Source organism: Montipora capricornis, chromosome 12 (assembly GCF_036669925.1).
Source record: "Montipora capricornis isolate CH-2021 chromosome 12, ASM3666992v2, whole genome shotgun sequence".
Classification (NCBI taxonomy): domain Eukaryota; kingdom Metazoa; phylum Cnidaria; class Anthozoa; order Scleractinia; family Acroporidae; genus Montipora; species Montipora capricornis.
This window is the reverse complement of record NC_090894.1, coordinates 31,389,938-31,412,437: the sequence shown is the minus strand read 5'-3', so window position 1 is coordinate 31,412,437 and position 22,500 is coordinate 31,389,938. Positions and strand designations below refer to the sequence as shown.

The 22,500-nt window shown below is 39.6% G+C and overlaps 1 protein-coding gene and 1 pseudogene across 3 annotated transcripts in view; one reads left to right on the top strand and one right to left on the bottom strand.

Annotated features, from left to right (window-relative positions):
* LOC138026961 (MAM and LDL-receptor class A domain-containing protein 2-like) overlaps positions 1 to 22,500 on the bottom strand; it is a 136,724-nt gene that overhangs the window by 14,840 nt on the left and 99,384 nt on the right. For all 3 annotated transcript variants that reach the window (XM_068874442.1, XM_068874443.1, XM_068874441.1), the window contains 4 exons: positions 16,777 to 16,952; positions 14,894 to 15,031; positions 7,898 to 8,133; positions 5,056 to 5,149 (listed from right to left, as the gene is read on the bottom strand). In XM_068874442.1, coding sequence (XP_068730543.1) covers positions 5,056 to 5,149; positions 7,898 to 8,133; positions 14,894 to 15,031; positions 16,777 to 16,952 — 644 coding nt within the window. The remainder of the gene's footprint in view (positions 1 to 5,055; positions 5,150 to 7,897; positions 8,134 to 14,893; positions 15,032 to 16,776; positions 16,953 to 22,500) is intronic.
* LOC138027439 (uncharacterized) lies at positions 9,316 to 10,288 on the top strand (annotated as a pseudogene).

Here is a 22,500-nt window from a genome sequence, read left to right as displayed (position 1 = left end):
GCCAAAACAGGGCAACCAGGCCGTATGAGATTGTCCACAGTGATGTATGTGGTCCAATGCAAGTGGAATCGAATGGTGGTAGTAGGTACATGGTTACGTTTACAGATATACAACTGCTTATTTCATCAAATCCAAGAGTGAAGTACTTTCAAAATTCATGGAATGTGTCAATTCTGTAGAGAAACATACTGGTCATCAGATTAAGAAACTGAACATTCTCGCAGAGGAAGATGTTAAAGTTCTCAGAAGTGACAATGGAAGAGAGTGCACTTCCAATGATTTTTTCAAGTTCTGTTCGGAAAAGGGAATATCGCACCAGTTCACTGTCCTTTACAGTCTACAGCAAAATGAAGTTGTTGAACGAATGAGTCGCACTATTATGGAGGAAGCAAGATCTATGCTCTATCAAGCCAATTTACCACTGGAATTCCGGTCAGAAGCATGCAGCACAGCAGTTTATCTTCACAATCGAAGTCCCACTGCAGCATTGAAAGATGAAACCCCTTTTGAATGTTTATTTGGGAGAAAACCAGACATTTACAATCTGAGACAAACAACCTGAGACAAACAGCGCAGAAAGCTGGATGCCAAAGCCCACAAAGCAATTTTTGTCGGATATCCTCCTGGTGTCAAGGGATACAAACTGTATGATTTGGAAAAGAAGAATTTTGTTGTGAGTCGAGATGCACAATTCGTCGAAGAGAACTTTGATCATTTTGTCGTGATAGAATCAAAGGATACAGCCTAAGCAGAGCTGAGGAACATTTTTTCAGACATGAATGAAGAAAATGAAAGTAAAAGTGTTGCGGTGCATCCCTTAAGTAAAAAAGCTGAAGTTCATGATAATGTTAAAGTTTCAGTTATGAAGAAGGAAGAACCCATAGTTCCAGAGGATGTTGCATCACCATTTGAGAAGAATATTGAATCAGCAGTTCCACAGAAGTTTCAAACAGTGGGAGCAGCAAATGAAGAAAAACCAGTGAAGAGAACATACGAAGATAAATTAATGGAAGAAGTTCAAACCCTGGGACCAACAAGGCAGCGAAGAAAGCCAAGTAGGTTTGAAGATGATGATTGGCTATTTGTCGGTTCAGAAATTGATGAGCCCAAGACAGTTCAAGAAGTGTTGAAAGGTGACCAGTGTGGGCAATGGAGAGAAGCCATGGAGTCTGAATATAATTCCTCGTTAGAGAATAATACGTGGGATCTAGTGCCTCCACCTGAAGGAAAGAATGTAGTTGGTTCTCGTTGGGTCTTGAAAGTCAAGTCACGCGTTTCAATGTTCAGAGGTACCAAAAAGCGATTGGATGTCTAACCTATATGTCGACAGCAACAAGACCAGATATTGAAATTAGAGTGATTTACTGTCCTACTGGGGACATGCTTGCAGACATAATGACCAAAGGAGTAAAAAAAAAACTGTCTTTTGAGAAACTGAGAAATTTACTGGGTGTGATTACACATTGCCTGAGCTTTAGATTCGTTTTATCGCAATGTGTTCATTTAGTTCTTTTTAGCCGTGCATCATGTTTATCAAGTGGCAATATTAGAAGTATTAATGTATGATAATGCATGCTGCCGGGCTGATCGTTTCTATTGGATAAATATTTTTTCATATGACGTAATTCTTTTGCTCGCATTGCGTCGCCATCTTTGCTGTATGCCCTTGCCGCTTTCGCGGTGTTGTTGTTTTATCATTAAAAGGTCCTGTTGGCTGTATGGATAGCTCTCTTTCTTAACAGTTTTAGCAAAGACGACGGCAACGACTACAACAACGACAACGTCACAAAGCAAGAATATTCCATGAAAATTACATGAGTTTCGCGGAGACTCGCTGACAATTTTGTAGGCCAGTTTGATCCAACAGTACTGAAACCTTTTGTCGAAGCAAGGTTTGCGATTCAAAGTTGGCTTTCCCTCCTATAACCCCAAGCCAGACCTACCAGACACACCGTCTGACAAAGCAACTGTCCTGGACGGTGTCTGTGCTCGCTTATTGAAGAGTGCAGCGCCTGCAGTAGCACCATCACTCGCCAAACTTATCAACAATTGTGTTACTAGTGGAACTTTTCCAGCTGCGTGGAAAGAGGCCAAGGTGATGCCGTGACACAAAGGGAATAATAAAGCTGATAAGAATAACTACAGACCGATTTTGACTCTTTCTGTCCTCTCGAAAATCTTTGAAAGGCAGTTGCTCAACTCTCTTTGTGCCTTTCTCATAAACAGCGATCTTTTATATCAGGTGCAGTCTGCTTTTAGGAAATACCACTCAACGGAGACAGCCCTTATTAACATATTTGATCTTATGCTCTTCAATCTCGATGACAACTGCATTAACGGCTTGGTTCTAGCTGACTTACAAAAAGCATTCTATCTGGTAAGCTACGACATCCTGATTGAAAAGCTGCGTATCTATGGTCTTAATGAATGCAGCCTGGGTCTTATGCTCTCCTTTCTTCACAACCGCAGGCAGCGCATGGTCATCCGTGAAAGTGCGCAATCTTCTTCCCAGACTCTCACGCATGGAGTACCACAGGGGTTCCTACTCTCTCCACAACTTTTCCTGGTATTTATAACCGACCTTCCCAAGGGAGTGTCACAACCAGCCACAGTTGGCATATTTGCAGATGATACGACTTTGAGTTTGTCTTTGTCACACACAAAAACTTCTGGCTTTGTTCTAAGCTCTATGAGACCACTCGTGACCTCGAGAACTATTTCAGCCGTTTTAATATGACAAGGGTATGGTAGTTCCTCATAAGTGAAACTCGCCGGAGCATTAGGGGAGAATATGAAAATTTACCGTCAACTGCTGACGTTTTTCATAAAATCTCAAATTTGGCTATTTCACGTTGTTGTTTAGCTGATGACGGCAAAGAAATGGACAACAGTGGAAAAAAAAAAACGCACGCACGTGGGGAGCATGCAAAGCTCAGAATTCCCCCAAGAAGAACAAATTATAAATCTGCGCTTTTTGATTGGTTTATGTCATGTTGATCAAATTCCAATGATCGACCACTTCTGTCCCGATCATATGGCGATGGCAAAAACCTGAGCAAAGCTTGAAAATCCAGGAGGATTTTGAGGTTGCAGAGCCGTGTAAATGCGATGAATCTTGGCACGATGCTACAAAAATTATTGACTTTTGACGTGCCCAAGGCTAAATTCTGGAGGCACTCGGCCGCTATAGGCCTTGTCTATTTAGGGGCCGATTACATGAGCCGGGCTCATTGGGTTTACCAGGATGAGTGTTAGACCAGTATTACATGAGGTGAGCCCGGCTTCGGCTAAATGTAGAATATAACGTGTGAAAAAAAGATGACAACAACAAAGAGAAGTGGAGGGACGTTTGTCTCGCTAAATAGTTGTTAAAATTCACAATTCTACAATTTAAAGAAGCCTTAATTAAGGTTTTCTATCTTATTTATCCTTAATTTAAACATAAAAAAAACAACTATTCCGTGGGCCATTTTGCTCTAAAGTGGAGTAATGTGGTTAGAAATCTCTGGCCCGGCTCACCGGGCTGTCCCGGTGAACGCGATGACATGGAAAAATCTCAGCCCAGTTAGCCGAGATCCCGGCATCATAATGCCGTGATCTCCGCAGAAAATAGTAGGTGAGTGAACTTTACTTATCTGGCTGTCCATAAAATAGAGGAAACGTCGCGATTTGAAGTTGGCTCAACTCCGGCCAGACCAACAGTCAGGATCTTTAAATAACTGAGGAGAAAGTGCTGCCTTTGTTACGACATCTGCGAATGGTAAGAATCTTCTCGGATAAGAACTATAAGCCGAGGTCGCGTCTCATAGCCCTTGGGTATAAATTCTGTGGGATGTTAAAGAACCCACACACTATTCGAGAAGAGTAGGGCATGGAGTTCCTGGTGTTGTGGTCTGATCTATGGATAGAGGGGTTAGGTGTCAATTGGGACAAAAGTTCAGTTCCTCTCCCCTGCCACTCCATGATATGTGGCGAATAAATTAAATTAAAAAAAATAAATAAAATTAACTGTCTCAAATAACGTGACGTCACGCGCTCTCGCATCCTCAGGGCTGTCTGCCTGTGGTTGTACAAGACATATTTGTCCACGTGTCCAGAGTCTGGAGTGGCGAAAGATGCGTCCTACTTAACTCCTAGACGTGAGTTCAAATATTTTGATGATGGCATAAGCAAATTATGTACGCTAGGTTGTAAAATAGCCTAATGATACTTTTTACACATTTTGTAGTTATTTTAAGGAATTTGTCCAGTGGGGCGCAACAGGATGGAGGAAACTGTTAACAGGTGAAAGTGGTACTATGACCATTTGGTTTGCTTAACACCTGCCTGGCAAAATTTTGAGCTTTGATTTTTTATCCAAAGGCTGTTTAAGTTGAGTGTTGGATTTAACGGTCCGCATTACTCAAGTTCAAAGCTAACCGACTGGACTTCAGAGGGTTGGATCTAGGAAAAGGTGACGTCTTTTACTCAATAGCTTAAAATTTCAGTGTGTAAAAGCAGTTTATGTATGCAAAACATGAGTTTAAAATCTGAAAGCCCGAAACTCCCTTGCTGCATATTAATTCAATCTCGTACAAACGCTTTGCCTCCTTTAACTAGTATAAAAAAAAAAGTTTTTGACGTCATTTTCTCCCCGATCCAGCTCTCTCAAGATTTTAAAGTAAGTAATGGCGGACCATTAAATAGGAAATTCCAGTTAAGATTATCGTGTGTGTTTTTTTAATCAAGGCTTAAAACTTTGGTCACTCATAGTTTAGTTAACATAGTTTTGAAATCCAAATTATTTCATTTTTTGATTATAATACCACTATAAGTTAACTTGTTGAAGTGGTTGATTGAGGGAAGGGTCTCCCACAGGATGTGTTATGTTACTTTAATTTGAGCTAAAAAGGTGTGCGGGCTTGATCAATCGCTGGAACTCGCCAGCTAAGGATAGTATCGTTTACACTTGACATGAAACAAATTTTTAAGGACGAGAAAACTAAATCTGGTATCTCCTGGCCTCGAGTGTAATAGAAATTGAAAATTACAGACGTAACTCCTATTTTTGCTTACCTCGGGGAATCAGACAGCTTCCGTTGGTGATCAATACATCATCGATGGCGAGGTCACCCCTGAAGGAAGATCCTCTGATTCCTTCAAATGTTAACTGCAGAAAATGAAAGAAAGAAAATGTGTTTATTGCAATATGCCAAAGTTTATAGTGGGGATTAAAACATAAATTAGGCTCTTTAATTTCTCAACTCTCAGAGGCCAAAGGGATCGGTTTTCTGCGTTTTGTCATTTTTTGGGTTCATCGAAACTACGCCAAAAAATTCTGACTTTGAAAACAAAACGGCAATTTTTAATGACAAGTATTTGCATTTATGCATTTATTTACTTAATACTTTTTTACATTTTTTCAAATCAGATAGATCTACCAAAGAATGGATTTTTCTGGATATCCTTTCCATTTCACAAGTGCTTTATTTTTATCTTTCCTAATAACTTTTTCAATTGAGAACATTTTTGATCCGTTTTCCACAACTCTTCATCAAAACACCCCTCCTTTATATGTTCACCTATTACGTCGAACATTTTATAGATTATGAGATTAAGTAAGTAAGTCAGTCAGTCAGTCAGTCAGTCGGGTGGGTGGGTGGGCGGGTAGGTAGGTAAATAACCTTATTTGACTAGGGGTAGTCCAGTCAGGAACGAGGCTAGTATCCATTGGGACCCTAGAAATTACAGATACATGCGTACAATGTAAGAACCTAGAAAGAGTAAATATTTACAATTTAAGTACAATAAAAGTAAATTAAAGAAGAAGAAGAAATGTGACATTCTAAGAAAAGTTACATGATCAGCTGGTGACTGTCCTGAAAATTCCGGTCGCCAAGGCTCAACTTTCAATCGCATTGGCCACCAGTTGGTCCCAATTTCGGACCCTGATCCGCAGCCACCTATGAAGGCTACAACAATTTTATGTCCTTTATGTAGATCAAGTGGGACGTAATGAATTGAAACAGCAAAAAGAAACTTGGAAAACCATTAAAAAAAATTGAATGATAAGAAAGAAGGAGATGACATAACATTTGACCAAGCAGTCCTTGTAAATTTGAATCTATCGGAAGAAGCATACTTACTAACTATTACATCAAGCCTCAATTCTCCAACTCCAATTAAGAGTTAACAATTATAATGCTTCTTGGCTTAGTACTTTCCTTTTTGTTTTTCTATTTCAATTTCCACAATTCAAATTTACGAACATTTTATTTCTGTATTCCATAGCATTAAAGTCAGACAATCTTGAGGCTACTGGCAGCGTCGTCCAGTTTTTCCAGCAAGAGCTCGCGAGTGCACTCGGTGAAAACGGTGTCTTTAACTAATTGAATTCTCAGAACTCACCAGGTCTCGCGCAAACAAAAGCTGTCACCACCTCCTGTAACATTTTTTTACGTTTTTCAGGCGTAGCACTGATTTAACGCTCAAGACCATTCTTTCAAGCGTCAATCGTAAACCATAGATCCCTTTCATAATGGCAGCCAAACAAAAAAATGCTTTCTTTAATTTCAAAAGAATGAGGACAGTAGATCTAAATTAACATACAAAAAAAATGTAAATGTAGTCGCCATATATGAAATATATATCAGAAAAGTGCTTCTCAACCAAATCAGTCTTCAATAGACCGCGTTGCTCAAGATGACTCCCGATTGCAAAGTATTTGTGTTCGTTAATGTGCTGCTGTAAATGTCGGGCGGTGTACCCGACAAAATCTGCGTCGCACAGATCACATTCAAATTTGTAAACCACGCATTGGTTGTTGACAATAGCGGGCTTCTTCTCTTTTAGAGGGAGAATTTGGCCAATCTTCTTAGTGTGAAAGACGGGTTTAATTTGGACTCCAATGTTCGCGCATTTGTATTTGTTTCTTGACGAGTTAGCTGATTGTTGATCTTTAAAAGGTAGTGGGACTCCATACTCTCTCGGTAAACTTATACTTGAACTCAAGAGAAAAGACAAGTTTTAAACAATATATTATACACATTACATATACATTCATGTTATATATACACTACATTGTACATGTAGCAGCAGTCACAAGGTTGAGGTATCATGATATTCCAGTTTAATTTAAGAAAATAAGGGTTTTAATTTCTTAAAATGACTCATCACAGGTCGTATGTCAGCATGAGCATCCTCTGTAAAGAATTAGCAGAAAGGGACAAGTATTTCAATAAACTTGATGACGATAAGGATTATTATTTATGTGAGCTTGAGAATGATAGCAAAGTTTATTTGCAGGAACACGAGGAAGAGAAAAAAATGTCTGTGGATGAGTTAATAAGACAAGAAAAGGCAGAAAAAGAAAAAAAAGAGAAAAAATATTAGAGAGGAATTGATATTGTTTGAGGAAAATCCAGTTTTGATGCAATTTTCTGGTGTGATGTTTTTTAGGTGAGAATGTTTTGGTGCATGACAGAACCCAGAAAATCGTTTCCTTTGGCGTCTGAGTTGAAAATGTCCAGGTGCTGGTAGAAAAAAAATCGTCTTAGGCCTGTTAGAAAAAAGTGCACCAGAAGTAGCTGTTTGCTTTACTCCCACTGTCCTTAAATGTTCCTGGCTGATTGTTCTATTGAATTGGTGGGTGGACATCTAGGATTCGCCTTATGTAAAGGAATTTAAGTGGCCCTCAGACCTCAGATCCCAGCCCGTGGTTTTCGATCCTGAATAGTGGATTCCGGATTCCACACTAACTTAGAAAAAGGTCGTGGATTCCATCGAATTCTGTCAATCCTGGGCTCCATACAAAGGATTCCAGATCCAAAGCCTCACATTTGCTGTATTCCGGAATCGAATTCCTTCACATGACATCGGGCGATACAATATAACTACCTAGCAAATGTGCTGAACTTACTTTATGTCCTAACACAATTGTCGTTTCAGCCTTTCTCCAAATGTTGCCTTGGTTTCCAGATTCATTGAAAACTTTCATATTTCCACTGAAAACATTCAGAGTCCCCATGTCTGTGCCATACATGTGATAATAGAAGAACAAGCATCCAAGTTCTCCATTTCCAGGGAGAACTAGTTCAAGCTTAGCATTATCGCCTTCTTGTCGAGGAGATGACGTCTCAATAAACATGTAATAGCCTTCAAAAGAAAGGGGAAAGCATTTTAATTTTTTTTATTTAACAAAAAGACAGTTATACGTTAAATTTACAGCCTTTAGCTTGTTGGGAATATTCAGTCAGTGGCCTGAAACCCGAGATATAATAGGGAGCTCAGGCACGCGCGTTTTTGAGATGCGGACGGCAACCGGAAGAGAACATTTCGCGTGGCAGGACAGTGGTGTCTCCCAGATTTTTATACTAATCATCTCAAATGTAGAAAATATACTTAGCAATGTAAATGTGTTTGTGTGAATACAAATTAAAAGAGAAAACAGCTCGCTTCCGGTTGTTGTCCGCGTCCCAAACACAAGTGCTTAAACTCCCTAATGACTAATAGTGATTTTCGCGCAATCTAAGCAAATGGAGAACGACAAAATGGCTCCCGGAGTCGCTTCTTTTACTGAAGGCAAATTTTATCGATAAATTCGGATGATTATTCAACTTGTGTGGTACATACAAAACAATTATTCACGTCAGTGTTGGTGAAAGTAAATACCCACCACTATTCATCCACAAGTTTGAACTAAAGGCTACAACGTTCATGGTATTTAATCTGGGTTTATAGCAATATCTCTGCTGTGAAAATCGCAGACCAGGTTTTTTGGTTGGTTTCAACTACGTCCTTTAATCCCAATTCTACCAGGACCACTAAGCAGTCTGCTAGTATAATTGAATTTATATAAACAAACGAAGTGAGATAATATACGAGAAGAAAACAGGGAGATTTCCGCTTATTTATGCCTCCAACCACTTTTTAACGCCACGACAGCCTTTCCCTACCAGGGACAGTTGAAAAAAGATAAATGACGTAATGCTATGGTGCCTCTGCATGAGCACATGGTCCCATGCTTCTCTACATCTTTTTAACGCTGCGTAAGAAAGGTGAGGATACCTTAGATAGGTGGGCCTCATATATCTCTCACTTTGTTTGTTTACATAATTTCAATCATACTGACAGACCGCTTTCCTGCCCTGGTATAATTGAGATTCTACCTCGCAGCATTTGAATACATTCAGAGATCACATGAGATAGCAAGTCATGTGACTTCGAGCTCAGTACGAATTTTGATTTCGAGTAAGTCTCATTTCGCTTTGCGGTGGCTCCAGAAATTTACTTCCCACCGCCGGAAATAACTATTTGCCGAAAAAAAAAAATACCAAGATGACTCATAAGACAGACGATGAACTTTTAGCCCTTCAAGAGGAGGACAAGTTATCTGATGTCGATGAGAAGACCGATGGTGCGTCTTGATGTTGCCGATTCCGACCTCGCTCGCGTCATATGCAGGACTCAAGAGGATTTAACACCGGCATCTTGTGAGGAAATCAGCCTTCTGACCAGGGCAATTTAGGTGTTCACCAACAGACTGCCTGCAGTCCTTAGTTCGCCTCTCGTAGAGGTGCAAAGGAACGAACAGAGCAAAGGAAAGTGGCCGGCAAGCTCGTCGCCTGTTGGCGTTCCCGCAAAAAAGTCAAAGAGTCGGAGAAAGCAAGGCTAAGAGCTCCTCGAGTGCCTCATTCAACTCAAATGACTGCCAAGCTCTTTATGATTCTGTCCTTCACAGCCAGGATGTTAATTCAGGGCTGCAACCCCTCCCAGTGGTGACAAGACCGAAATTCTCTCTGAGCTGGTAAGAGTATAAATCCGACTATGCAGTCGGGGAAAACCTCAAAAGCCAACAACTAGCCGAGCTAGTAAATAAACTGAGCGACAAGACGCTGAAAGAACGCCTCAAGAAACAAGAGAAACCTGCCAATTGCGAGGCAGCTAAACCCCCGAAAGTTAACCCTGGCAACTGGCGAAGATTGAGACAATTTGCGGCATATTGCCGCTTGTTCGGATTGTCGACCAGCTCCGGGAGATAAAATCGCTCACTGCAGAAGATTGGCAGAGTATGAGGAAACTAGGTCTGGAGGAAATGTCCCTCCTAATCCACACGTCGTATGAAATCAACATGTAGCGACGTATACCTTTAAAACCTGATATTGGTAAGGAATTTTCTGTACGTTGCTCCTCTCAGCTACCATTTACTGTTCTCCTCTTCGGAGATGACCTCCAGAAACATCTTAAAGATATTGGAGGTCAGACCAAAATTGGGGCAAAAATTGCAACGGATTTCTCTAGGCAGTTTTAACTACAACAGTGTCCGACAGTCAAAAAATTATAAAAGGCCAGAATTTGAGACCAGCAAAGCACAAAGGTCAGGGGAACGGGACAACAAACCCTCCCGCCCAAGCCAAAAGATCACTTACCGCTATAGCTACAGGCGCGGTAAGTAAATTCTCTTTCTCATATTCAAGCAGTTTTACAGCTGGAAATTTAGAAAGAACATTCTAATGCCCTGGAAAGCAATAACCTCTGATGAACGAATTCTTAGCATTGTTAGGGGTAGTGAACTAGAGTTTGTTGAAACCCCATGCCAAACCAAAGCTCTTAAAGGGACGAATTTCTCTAAAAAGGAGGTGGAAATTACTTCTAGTAAAGTTGATAAACTCTTCTCCAAAGGGGTTATAACAAAACTTAACTGATTAGAGAGTAATGTGAAGTGCTAAGTTTCTACCCCATATGAACCATATGAGCGTTAGCCCTACTGATGAAAATGGGCCCACACAAGGACAGAGAAAAACTCTGACCAGGGTGGGAATTGAACCCACGACCCTCGGGTCAAATCACCGCTGCTCTACCGACTGAGCTACAAGGTCAGACAGGAGGAGGGCGTGGGAAGTGAAGATGTTAAAGTCACGGAAATGAACACGTACAAGTACAAGAAAGGATCACGTTTTTGCTAACGTTGGATTACGTTTTGCAAACGTTGGCCGTAGAAGTCTAAAATAAATATAAGTGCTACACGGCCAACGTTTGCAAAAACGTAATCCTTCCTTGTACTTGTACATGTTCATTGCCGTTATTTTAACATCTTCACTTCCCATGGCCTGCTCCCTTCAATAACGAGTTATCTTATAGACAAGCTTTAGACGTTTTTACCAGGAGAGAGGCGATTGGTAACTCGATGTTTCAAGACATATGTGATAACAATAATCACAAGCTTCATTCACTCCTTCCGCCACCTTACTCTGGCACTTTGCGTACACGGAAAAATCGCAAGTTCCAAGTCCCGCGTTTTAAAACCAATCGTTTCAGAGACAGTTTTGAACTCATACATATTAAATGATCTGATTTTGAATAATTTTAGCTGTATCTTAATTGTAATTTTGTGTTTACATAATAATAGCTTTAGTATTGTTAAATTCTTATCAAATAACTTTCTTAATTTATCATTATATCATTTATAGTTACAATTAATTAACGTTTTACATTTGTAAAAATTATCGTAATTCAGACCTCGGGATGCAAGGGTAATTTCATTAAAAACATGTATCTATCTATCTATCCATCCATCTATCCATCCATCCATCCATCCATCCATCCATCCATCTCCATCCATCCATCCATCCATCTCCATCCATCCATCCATCCATCTATCTATCTATCTCTCTATTTATCTATCTATCTATCTATCTATCTATCTATCTATCTATCTATCTATCTATCTATCTATCTATCTATCTATATATCTATCTATCTGACCTTGTAGCTCAGTCGGTAGAGCAGCGGTGATTTAACCCGAAGGTCTTGGGTTCAATTCCCACCCTGGTCAGAGTTTTTCTCTGTCCTTGTGTTGGCCCATTTCCATCAGTAGGGCTAACGCCCACATGGTTTATATGGGGTAGAATCTTTGCACTTCTCATTACACTCTAATCAGTTAAGTCTGTTCAAATATAAGTGGTACACGGCCAACGTTTGCAAAAACGTAATCCTTCCTTGGGTTATAACAAAAGTCTTACATTGTACTGGTGAGTTTAGATCAACTGTGTTTACTAGAACTATGAAAGATGGCTCTTATCACCTAATTTTAAATTTTAAAAAAACTCAATAAGCATGTTATTTATCACCATTTTAAGATAAACTCACTGCACTCTGCCATCCAGCTGATGAGACCTAATTGTTGGATGGCTGTCTTGGACCTAAAAGATGCTTACTACTCTGTGTCTATGATAGCAATGGAGGATAGAAGGTACTTACGGTTTGAGCATAGGGGTCAATTCTATGAATTTGTATGCCTTCCAAATGGACTTTCTAGTGCACCTAGAATTTTTACGAAGCTCCTGAAGCCTTTTTTGGCTGTGTTAAGGACTGATGGAGTGCTCATTGTGGCCTATATAGATGGTATCATTTTGTTGGCAGATGATCTCATTTCACTTTTCACCTTCATTGACCAAACAAATCCTTGGGTTTCACTATCCATGAGAGAAAACCCAACTTGTTCCCTCTCAAAACGTGACATTTCTGGGCTTCGTCTCCATGACTACGGCAGTCTCTATGAAATACGACAAAGCTGAGAAAGTTATAAGAGCTGTATGCCAACTCCTAACAAAGCTAACAAAGGAAAAGCCCCGGGTAAGAGAGGTTGCATCTGTTGTTGGCCTCATGGTCTCCTAGATTTCAGGAGTAAATTATGCACCATTGTATTATTCGACACTTGAAAATGATAAAACTGATGTTTTGAAGCATCAGAACGGTAGGAATCATGATGGTTATATGCACATCTAGGAGCTAGCAAAGAAGGACCTTATCTGGTGGCTTGATAATGTTGGGAATCACCCATGCCCGGTTATGACACCTAAACCAAAACTAACCCTTAAGTGTGATAGCTCTCGAGAAGGATGGCGATGTGCCATTGATAACTCACTGTTAGGGTTCTCTGTAACATCAATTACTGTCTGATAACCAAACATGGGGGGTACCCACTCAAGAATCTGTAATGACATTACAAGAGAAACAATTGTGTGTGCAAGGAATGAGACATATCCTTGACAATAACCCACCTACCTGGGAAAATAAACATTGGTGCTGATAAAGGAAGCAGAGTGTTTCATGATGACACGGAGTGGTCATTAGATGATACAGTTTTTCATTCCTTAGTATCAAAATGGGGAAAACTAGATATTGACCTTTTATCATTTCTTTTTTCCTCCTTCCAGTGTTATTGCAAGAGCACCTCAGAAGGATCTTCAGTGCCAGGCAACAGCCATCCTTGTTCTTCCAGACTGGCTAACACAGTACCCTCGGGTGAAATCAATGTAACCAACGTCTAAGAGTGGGTGAAGAGTGCGTGAAGAGATCAAATTATAAGGCTTGACATAAGAAATAAACAAGGGTCCGACCTGGACGATGGAAATACAAGGCGTATTTTTCGAGTAGCTTTTTTATTATGAGGGAATGACGTGAAAAAACCTTGGGGTAGCTTGTCAGAGTGAAGGGAATTCCTTCTGGGGCTACACGGCCATACCGAAGATCAAGTTTCGAAAGAGAAGAGTTCGCTCTGGACAGGAAAAGGCAAACAGCATAGTCAATTTGATGGACAGGTGTTTTAAGTTCAGTACCTTGGCTGATCCGAGGTGGACCAAATACCTGGTAGCCAAGTCAACATCCCATGTGTGCGTGTATCTTGGCTTTGGGGGACGCATATTGTGTATTCCCCTTAAGAGTTGAACGACTACGGGATGTTTGCCGATAGGGTGGCCATTAATCTTAGGCTGAGCAGATGAAATGAACGAGCGATAAGCAGCCCCATTATTAAACGATCAGTCAGGAAGAGAAGGACATCGTTCAGTGATGCTGAAGTCGAATCAACTTTCATTTTAGAACAACAGCGACACCATGTTCCGCAGGGTGACTGGCAGGTTTTATGTGTGGAGGGGTGAGAGGCTGAGAGGTTTATTTTGGTATTCGTAGCGACACCTGAAAAGCCTTCTCCTCGGTGATTTTCCCTGATATGTGATAAACGTCCAGGTGCAGCCTGGGGTACATCAGGTGTACACATTGAGGGAGAGCAGGAGCTCTTAGGAGGTGCTTGGAATTGGGGATCATTACAGGGTTCTCCCTATGGACAGCCAAAAGAGCTGGCTACCAAGGCTGTGCCTGCAACTCTGGTGCCACTAAGACCACATCTTCTTTGTCCTGGAACACCATTCTCAGCACTGCTGAAATCAGACTGAACAGTGGAAAGGCGTAGCCCTTTAGAGGAGCCCAGTCCAGAGTCATCGCGTCTGCGTAGGTAGCGCCTGGATCTGGTTTCTCGCCGGCATATTTTGGGAGAAGAGCAGTTAGGTGTGAGGAAAACAGATCTATGGTGCACCCTCTGATGAAGGGCGGAATCATTTGAAGGTCTATTTGCCATTCTCTGCAGTCTTAAGACTCTCTGGATTCTCTGTCCACGAAATTGTTGAATTTGCCTGGTAGATGTTGAACAGTGATCAGAATTGACCTTTGAATGCAACACTGCAATAGATCTAAAGTTCCACTGACAAGCTACAAGTTATGTAGGCAACAAGGGTAGTCTTCTCCATGCGAAGGCAGACAAAGATTCTGGACTGGTCTTTAAGAGAGGCTTTGGTGGCAAGAAAGGCAGCTTGGAGATCGAGAGTATTTACGTAAAGTAGTTTGAAGTATAAATAAGCGGAAATCTACCAAATGTCTTCTCACATATTTCGAACGGAGCTTGCGTCATATAATTATTACAATCCCAACGTCACAAACCGTCTGTAAATGTTGGTTCCTATTCCTTTTCCCTCAAGAATCACATGTTAACGAAATTTAACATTTTCTATGAAATTAGAGTATACCCACCTTAACTCCCCTAATGCTACTCTGATAAAAAAGTAAAAGGTGATCTGACCTGAGCCAGTCGTATGATCGGATGAAGGACCAGTATTCAAAGATGGAGTGCCGCCTGTGCCACGTGTCCAATTAAAAACATCTGACAACTGAGATTGATTCCATCTATAGCACAACCCAGAATCAAAATTGCATGACACTGAAAAAGACCAGCATAGTTTGGGTTAAAAGGTTAAATTATACTCATGCATACTCAAGTTCCTCTTTATAACACACGACACTTACATAGCTAGTAAACTCGATATTACACACATCCAAAAACGTGAAACAACTTAATTGAAGGACATTTAAGCCGTTCATCTCAGTTCTTTTTTGATGGCCTGTCGACGCCTTTGGAGTTAAACAAAAGAGACATTTCACTTTGCGTTTACTGTCATCGGCAAAAATAAACTAAAATTAAATGTTTCACTAATCAAGCGAAGAATGTAGTAAATGCAGTTGTACTCGAGTATGGCCTGGTATGCAGTATCGTAGAATTATGCTTTTTTTTTATTTGTTTACTGAAGTTTTACCATCTTCAAGCGATAAGGCTTCAGGCAGACAATTTCAGTCCAAGCAATTTAGCAGGACAATTGTCACAGGAACCAAGTTAAGGGAATTAGCTCTCATGAGTCTCCTAGAGCTCTGTGTGGTATAGCAAATTAAATAGCAATCGGGGTGAAATCATAGGTTCCACCCCTGTTACGAAAACTCCAGTTTTTCATGAATATCCCTGAGTTATCATCGCAGAAATTCATCTCTTCTCGGGATGTCCTTGGTATCGGGATCTCGTTATGTTTGTGGGATTTGCCATAAGAGTAGCTTTATCTGTCTATTCTTAGAATTATGTTTTACGAGTAAAATTCACAGGAAATTTGGGCTTAAAATCACCATTATACACCTTTAAACGATAAAAATTGTAGTTACGATTATTTCATGGTGGTTTGCTCTTTAGTATAGTTGCGATCAGAATGTGTCCTCTCCCAAAGTCATGAATTTGGTTAGGAACAGGTGTCGAGAAAGGTGTTTGGTACGCTAGGCAAACTAAGTTCTTCGTTAGGAATGTTTTAAATAGTTTTTTGTGTCATTACGGTTATTTGTGTTTCATTCAGTGGTGTTTTTACCCTAACGAAGTCTTTTACTGTGTTTTTGGAAGCTACTTATTTTCAGTTCACCTCTGGGGCTTTTTGACTTGTTCTCGCGGTTCCAGATCACATTCATGACAACGGCGGTCACTTTTGGGTTTTCAATAAGTGTTTTTAATCTATATTCTGATATTTATAAGTAATTAAAAATAACACCTGTAATTGTAGTTATTGTCCTGTTCTGCCTGGAACACGTACGCCAGTGCATTTATGGAAAAGGCGGCGCTTGCGCTCGTCCTTTCCTCCTTTTTGTCTTTTGTTTAACTCTGTTATGTAATAATCGTAAATCGCCATTTTCTCCGTAAATTTGCTGTGTAACTTAATTCTAGGTATTGTAACTCGTTCCTTGTAATTTTTGTAACTTGTCGTACTCCGTTCGTGCTAGTCTGGTGTTGACAAACTGTGAGATCTCGTCGAGACAAACGCCTTTCTTTGTTGTAGAAAAAATATGTTAATGTGCTGACGCGCAGGCGTAGTGCGTCTTGCAGGCGTCATTTTGACGTGTGATTGGCACTTGATTGTTTAGTCTGATTAGGAACATATAAAAAGAGCTGTATACCTAACAAATAGAGAGTTTTAGCAAGGACTAGTTGAAGATCAACCCTAGAGGACCAAATAAAGATAAGAAACAGCCGGAGTGTTGAGGAGTCTTCTTCCCCAGAAAGATTATCCTTCAACACACCGGAATCACGAGAGCCTCAGGCTTTGCAGGAATCGCTTATATATGCGTTAATATTAGATAGAAGAACACTTCACTTACCAGGATACCCCGAGTAGGAAAAAAATAGCTCATAGCCTGTTCTTTGTGTAATTCTATCTGAATGAAACGTTATTTCAGCGAAATTTCCAGTGACACGAACCCAATTCCCAATTTGCAGACCGCAAAATACACCAATGATATCATTTGAATCATTAGTTATCCTCAAGTAGTCATATCTAAAATAAGGAGAAACGAGAAAAAAATCATACTAATCGAATCCGTGGCCAATGCAAGAGAAAGGGGAGGGATATAAACAAATAGCACGTGTTCTGCATTGACTTGAGGAAAGATATGGAAATCGACTGGTTTCTTACATGGCAATACTGGTGTACAGAAACATTAGATTAACCGTAGAAGTAATAAAACTGAAAAACTGAAGAAATGTCAATACAGTCGAACCTCTCTAATACGGACACCGAAGGGACAGAGCAAAGTGTCCGTATTAGAGAGGTGTCCGTTGCATAGAGGTCATGAATATTGCGTCACTTCAAAGGCTCCATTGATGGTATTAAGTGTTCTTTAAATCAAAACTGGCCCAAACAAGTCTTTGAGGTGCATAATGGACAGCACAAATCGTTACAATACAAGCTGTACAATTCCAAAAACATATGGCAAACTATAATACAGTTTTCGAGTAGTAACATGACAGAACAGTAACAAGTGTAGCAAACACTAACATACAGTAGAGTATTTAATGAAAGTTCTTTGTTATTGAGTCATTTTGCGTTAAAGAAGTCTGTAATGTTCTTCTGACCAGTATTCGCTAGTCGTTTTTTGACATACAACGACTGAGCTTTTGAAATAATCTTGCATAACTCATCAGCCAAATTTGATTCAATGACGGGAAGGAAAGAGGGAGAAAAAGGAAAGCAGCAACTGGAGAGTCTTCAAATAATAAGAAATCTTGATGATAAATGGCAATGACATGTCGATATATAATTTTTACTGATTGAAAACAAATGATACTGTTATCACAATTGATTACACTTAATGATATGTAACGACAAACAGGAAATCGTATTGAATAAGAACTGTAATCATTGGAGTGTCCGTAATAAAGAGGTTAAGTTTTTGAGAATTTTCTCTCTGGGGCCGAGATTTCGTGTCCGTTGTCCGTATTATAGAGGGTCCGTATTATAGAGGTTATTTTTACAAAGAATGTATGGGCATTTTCTCGGGACCAAGTGAACTGTCCGTATTAGAGAGGTGTCCGTATTAGAGAGGTGTCCGTAAGGAGAGGTTCGACTGTAGCTTGACCGTTGCGGAAAATTAATTTAAAATGGTAGAACATCTCCAGAGTTGAGTCGAGTCACATAACTCTGGAGATGAGTTGGCGAAACGTCACTCGCAAACAACAGTACTTGGATAGTTATCTGGGGATCCCATAACATTAACCCCTTTAAAGTTGGTTCACGCTGTCTTGTGCAGTGTATTGAAGGCAGTAACTACTAAAAAAAAAGCTTGTAAGAATAATTAAACTCTTTTCCCGACCGACCTCTGAAATGGGGATGGATTCGTCTCCGAAAAATTCATGGCAGAATTGCGTTACTTCCGTTTCTCTCCAAATGTTTATAAAACAAGACGTCTAGAGGGATACTTTGTTTTGATATTAAAATTTGCCAAGTACGCAACAAAATAAGAAAAGGGAAGGGAGAGTGAAACAGTAGTGCTGAAGGAGAAAAAAAACTTGTGAAAAACCATTCTTATAATTATGCGGCTAAGGGCGCGGAATTTTTCATAACTTAGCACGCAAAATTGATGCCGCAGAAGTTGTAGAGCAATGTTGCACGTCCCGCCACTCCCTTCGCACGCAACAAAAATGATTGTTGCACGTCTTATGATACTTTGCATGCAAGATTTTGCCAAACAACATTTATAATAATAATAATAATAATAATAATAATAATAATAATAATAATAATAATAGTAACCAAAGAATATAAAAGGAGGGTACGGAAGATTTTAGAAACGAAACTTAATGGGGGTAACCTTGTCAAAGCTATTAACACGTGGGCTATTCCTCTCCTGAGATATTCTGCTGCATTCCTGGACTGGAGAAAGTCAGAGTTACAAGATCTAGATAGAAAGACCAGAAAATTACTTACCATGCATAATGGTCTCCATCCAAAGAGTAATGTCGACCGTATCTACATACCGAGAGAAGAAGGTGGACGAGGTCTGATTAGTGTTGAAGACTGTGTAGAATCTGCTACCTTGGGTTTGGAGAGATATATCAATGATAGTGATGAAAGACTGATAAAGGCCGCTAGGAAGATCAGCGGTGGTCGTAATAATGAAACAGAGGTGGAGTATAAGATACGTAAGAAAAATGAAAGAACGGAACAGTGGAGGGAAACGTTATGCACGGACAATTTGTAAGACAGACGGAAGAAATATTAGGGAATGAATCCTGGTTTTGGTTAAAGAAAGGAAGTCTAAAAAGGGAGACTGAGAGTCTTATTATGGCAGCACAAGAACAGGCGCTTGCAACGAATCTGATGAAAGCTAGAATATATCAAACTCAAGAGGACAGTAAATGTCGAATGTGTAGAAAGGTGGATGAAAGCATAAATCACATTGTGAGTGAATGCCGTAAATTAGCACAAAAGGAATATAAAAGGAGACATGACTGGGTGGGTAAGAAGATCCATTGGGAAGTTTGTAAAGAGGAAGGTTTCATTGTCAATGAAAAGTGGTATGAACATGTACCTGAGCCAGTACTAGAGAATGAGAGATGTAAAATATTATGGGATTTTACGATACAGACTGATCACGTGATAGAGGCAAGAAGACCGGACATGATTGTTGTTGAAAAGAGAAATAAATGTTGCAAAATAATAGATTTTGCAATACCATATGATAGCCGTATTGAGGAGAAAGAAGTCGAGAAGGTAGTGAAATACCAGGATCTAGCAAGAGAATTGAAGAAGTTATGGAAAATGAAAACAATGGTAATTCCTATTGTAATCGGAACATTTGGAACAGTTCCAAAAGATCTAAAGAAGAGACTAGGGAATATTGGTATAGAGACCAAGATAGACGAGCTTCAGAAAAGTGTTATTCTGAACACGGCAAGGATTCTTAGGAAGGTCCTAGAAGTTTGAGGAGATTTGTTGTCACCAAGCTTCCTGGAGTACGGAAGTTCCATTGGAACAAGATAATAGTAATAATAATAATAATAATAATAATAATAATAATAATAATAATTATTATTATTATTATTATTATGTAGAATTGAGCACAAGGTTTTTCCCTGGGGAGAAATATCCAGTCAAGTCTCATCCCGAGACCTCAGACTTCCAGCACTTTTCTGAGAATATGTGCCGATCCGAGGAGTGCCGACTTTTGCATCGTTCTTGTTCGGTCCTTAATTCCTAGTTGCTGCAAGTGGCCTGCCAGCTTCTTTGACACTGAACCCAATGCACTTACTGCCATTGGCACCACTTTTGTCCTTGATTTCCACATCCTTTTAATCTCTCTTGCCAAGCCTTGGTACTTTTCATATTATTATTATTAATATTATTATTATTATTATTATTATTATTATTATTATTATTATTATTCTTATTATCTGTGATTGGTCATCGGTTAGGCACGTAGATCGACAGTCGAGCAATATGCTATGCGGTGGACCAGACTTTTGACAAGAAACTGTTTCAATAAGAAACTATTCCAAAAAACAAAAATAGTGTTTCGTTTCCTGAATGAGGAGGGCAGGAGAAAAGATAAAATACTGTAGTGTGGGTCACTTGGTCTGTCATATTTATTTCGCTTCGTCTAGTGGAACCCTCGACAAATAAAGATAGACACGTGAACGCGAACTCTCTGAACGGTGAGAGGCCTGTCAAGGAATATTAACCATTAAAGAGAAGAACAGATACTTGTCTATGTGCACAATACATCAAAGCATAAAGTCTACAAATACCTATTTTACCTTCAAATACTTACCCCTTCATAACATTCCAATTTCCGTTTTCCGTGAATCTTCTATCACAGGTATTAAATATGAACCATGGCAGTTACTAGCTCTACCATCACTGGTTCCTCGTTAACACATTTAGATATTCAAAACGTCCTATGCACGTTCTATTTCCTTCGCTTTTGTGTTTGTCAGCATTATGATTTGTAATACTTCATGTTCACGTGCTCACAAAGTTTGTGTTTGTATCTCGTATATGTTCAGATTTCCAATTACAAACTCTTAGATGTAAACGGCTACTTGAGGTAGCTCCAAAACTTGTGTTTACGAGAAAATGATTTCCTAGTAATACGATGAAATGTGGATGACGTCGGTAGATTGTTAACCAAATATGTTCTAGCAAGTTTCCACCATTTTCTGCTTTTCTAAAATAGACGTCTCAGCCTTTTCTCTGTAATTCCGCTCGGTTCTCGGTCACGTCTATGTCGATGCAAACGCAAATCCCAACTAAAGTAACTGCACAGCCTTTTAAACTACATCACAATTATTTTCTAAAAGAGCTGATCACAGTCTCCAATGATGATATCAAATCTTGTAAAACTATAACAGAACTATATTGTTACAGTAGGTGGCAGTGAACACGATTGCCAATATGGCTAGTTTAACAAAGGATATAAGCAAGACCATTACAAAAAAAACAAACTGTTTAACAATAAAAAAAACGAAAAAACGCAATAGACAACAATCTTATCTTCGTGGTCAATGGTACACTGAGCGGGAGGATATTGATCGTTGCAATTGCCATATCGATTTTAATTCAACTGAGTGAGTGACAAAGTGGCATATATTGGAAAAATAGATATTGCTCGTTGACTTATCGATTAGTTTACATCTGGGTGAATGACAAATTTGCATATTCTGACCCCTAACGATAGTTGTTATACGCTTTGCCTATCCACGACTAAAAACGTGGGGCCAACTTTTTTTCAAGATTACCGAAATGCAATCCCTTTTAATCTTGTCCATTTGTGTCTATTCATGCTTCCCTTTTGCTGAATTTCTTTTATGTTGTTCAAAAGTTTTTGGGTTTTTTGGGAGTCATGAAATTACATGATTCTGAAGCCCACGGTATCTTCAAACTGCGACAACAGCAGAAAAAACCTCCTAGCCCAAGCCAACCATATCATCACTTGTCAACCTTGAAGAGCAATATCAATCTGCAATTCGCCAGAATCTTCACAACTTGCTTGTTTCCCTATTCAATGTTAATGAGGCGTCTCGTAAGAACTTAACTTCGATAAAAAAAATGTGAATTTTTCAAATTACTGTATGTTCTTCCCGGCTGAACCTATAATCGACAGCTTCAGTCGCGCTCTGTCACTTACGCAATACATAGGAGAATAAATTGAACATGTGGACGTTTCCTTTATTGTAATGTGGACTGCCTTAGCTTGATGATGCCATCACAGGCGCCCCTAGCTCAGTGTGAGGGAAAGCCAGCAAAAATATAAGGATTTGTATGAGAATCCCGATAAACGACCTTGAAAGATAATTTTAAAAAATTCTCAATCAAAAAGCCTAACCTTATTGCTACTGTGTGTCGCTTCCTTCCTGTGCAGTTTTTTTTTCCAGATTCGACGAAAAGTGAGCCATTTTCAGTTTCTCGGTTGTCAACGGTTATAATAAAATACCAAGGCTGCACACTGAATTCTCAGGAGCCCACCAAGTTCAGTCAAATATTCCCGGATAAAATGTTCACAAGGTTACAATTCCCCCGTAGAATTCAAGGGCGAAAGTTTTTCCTT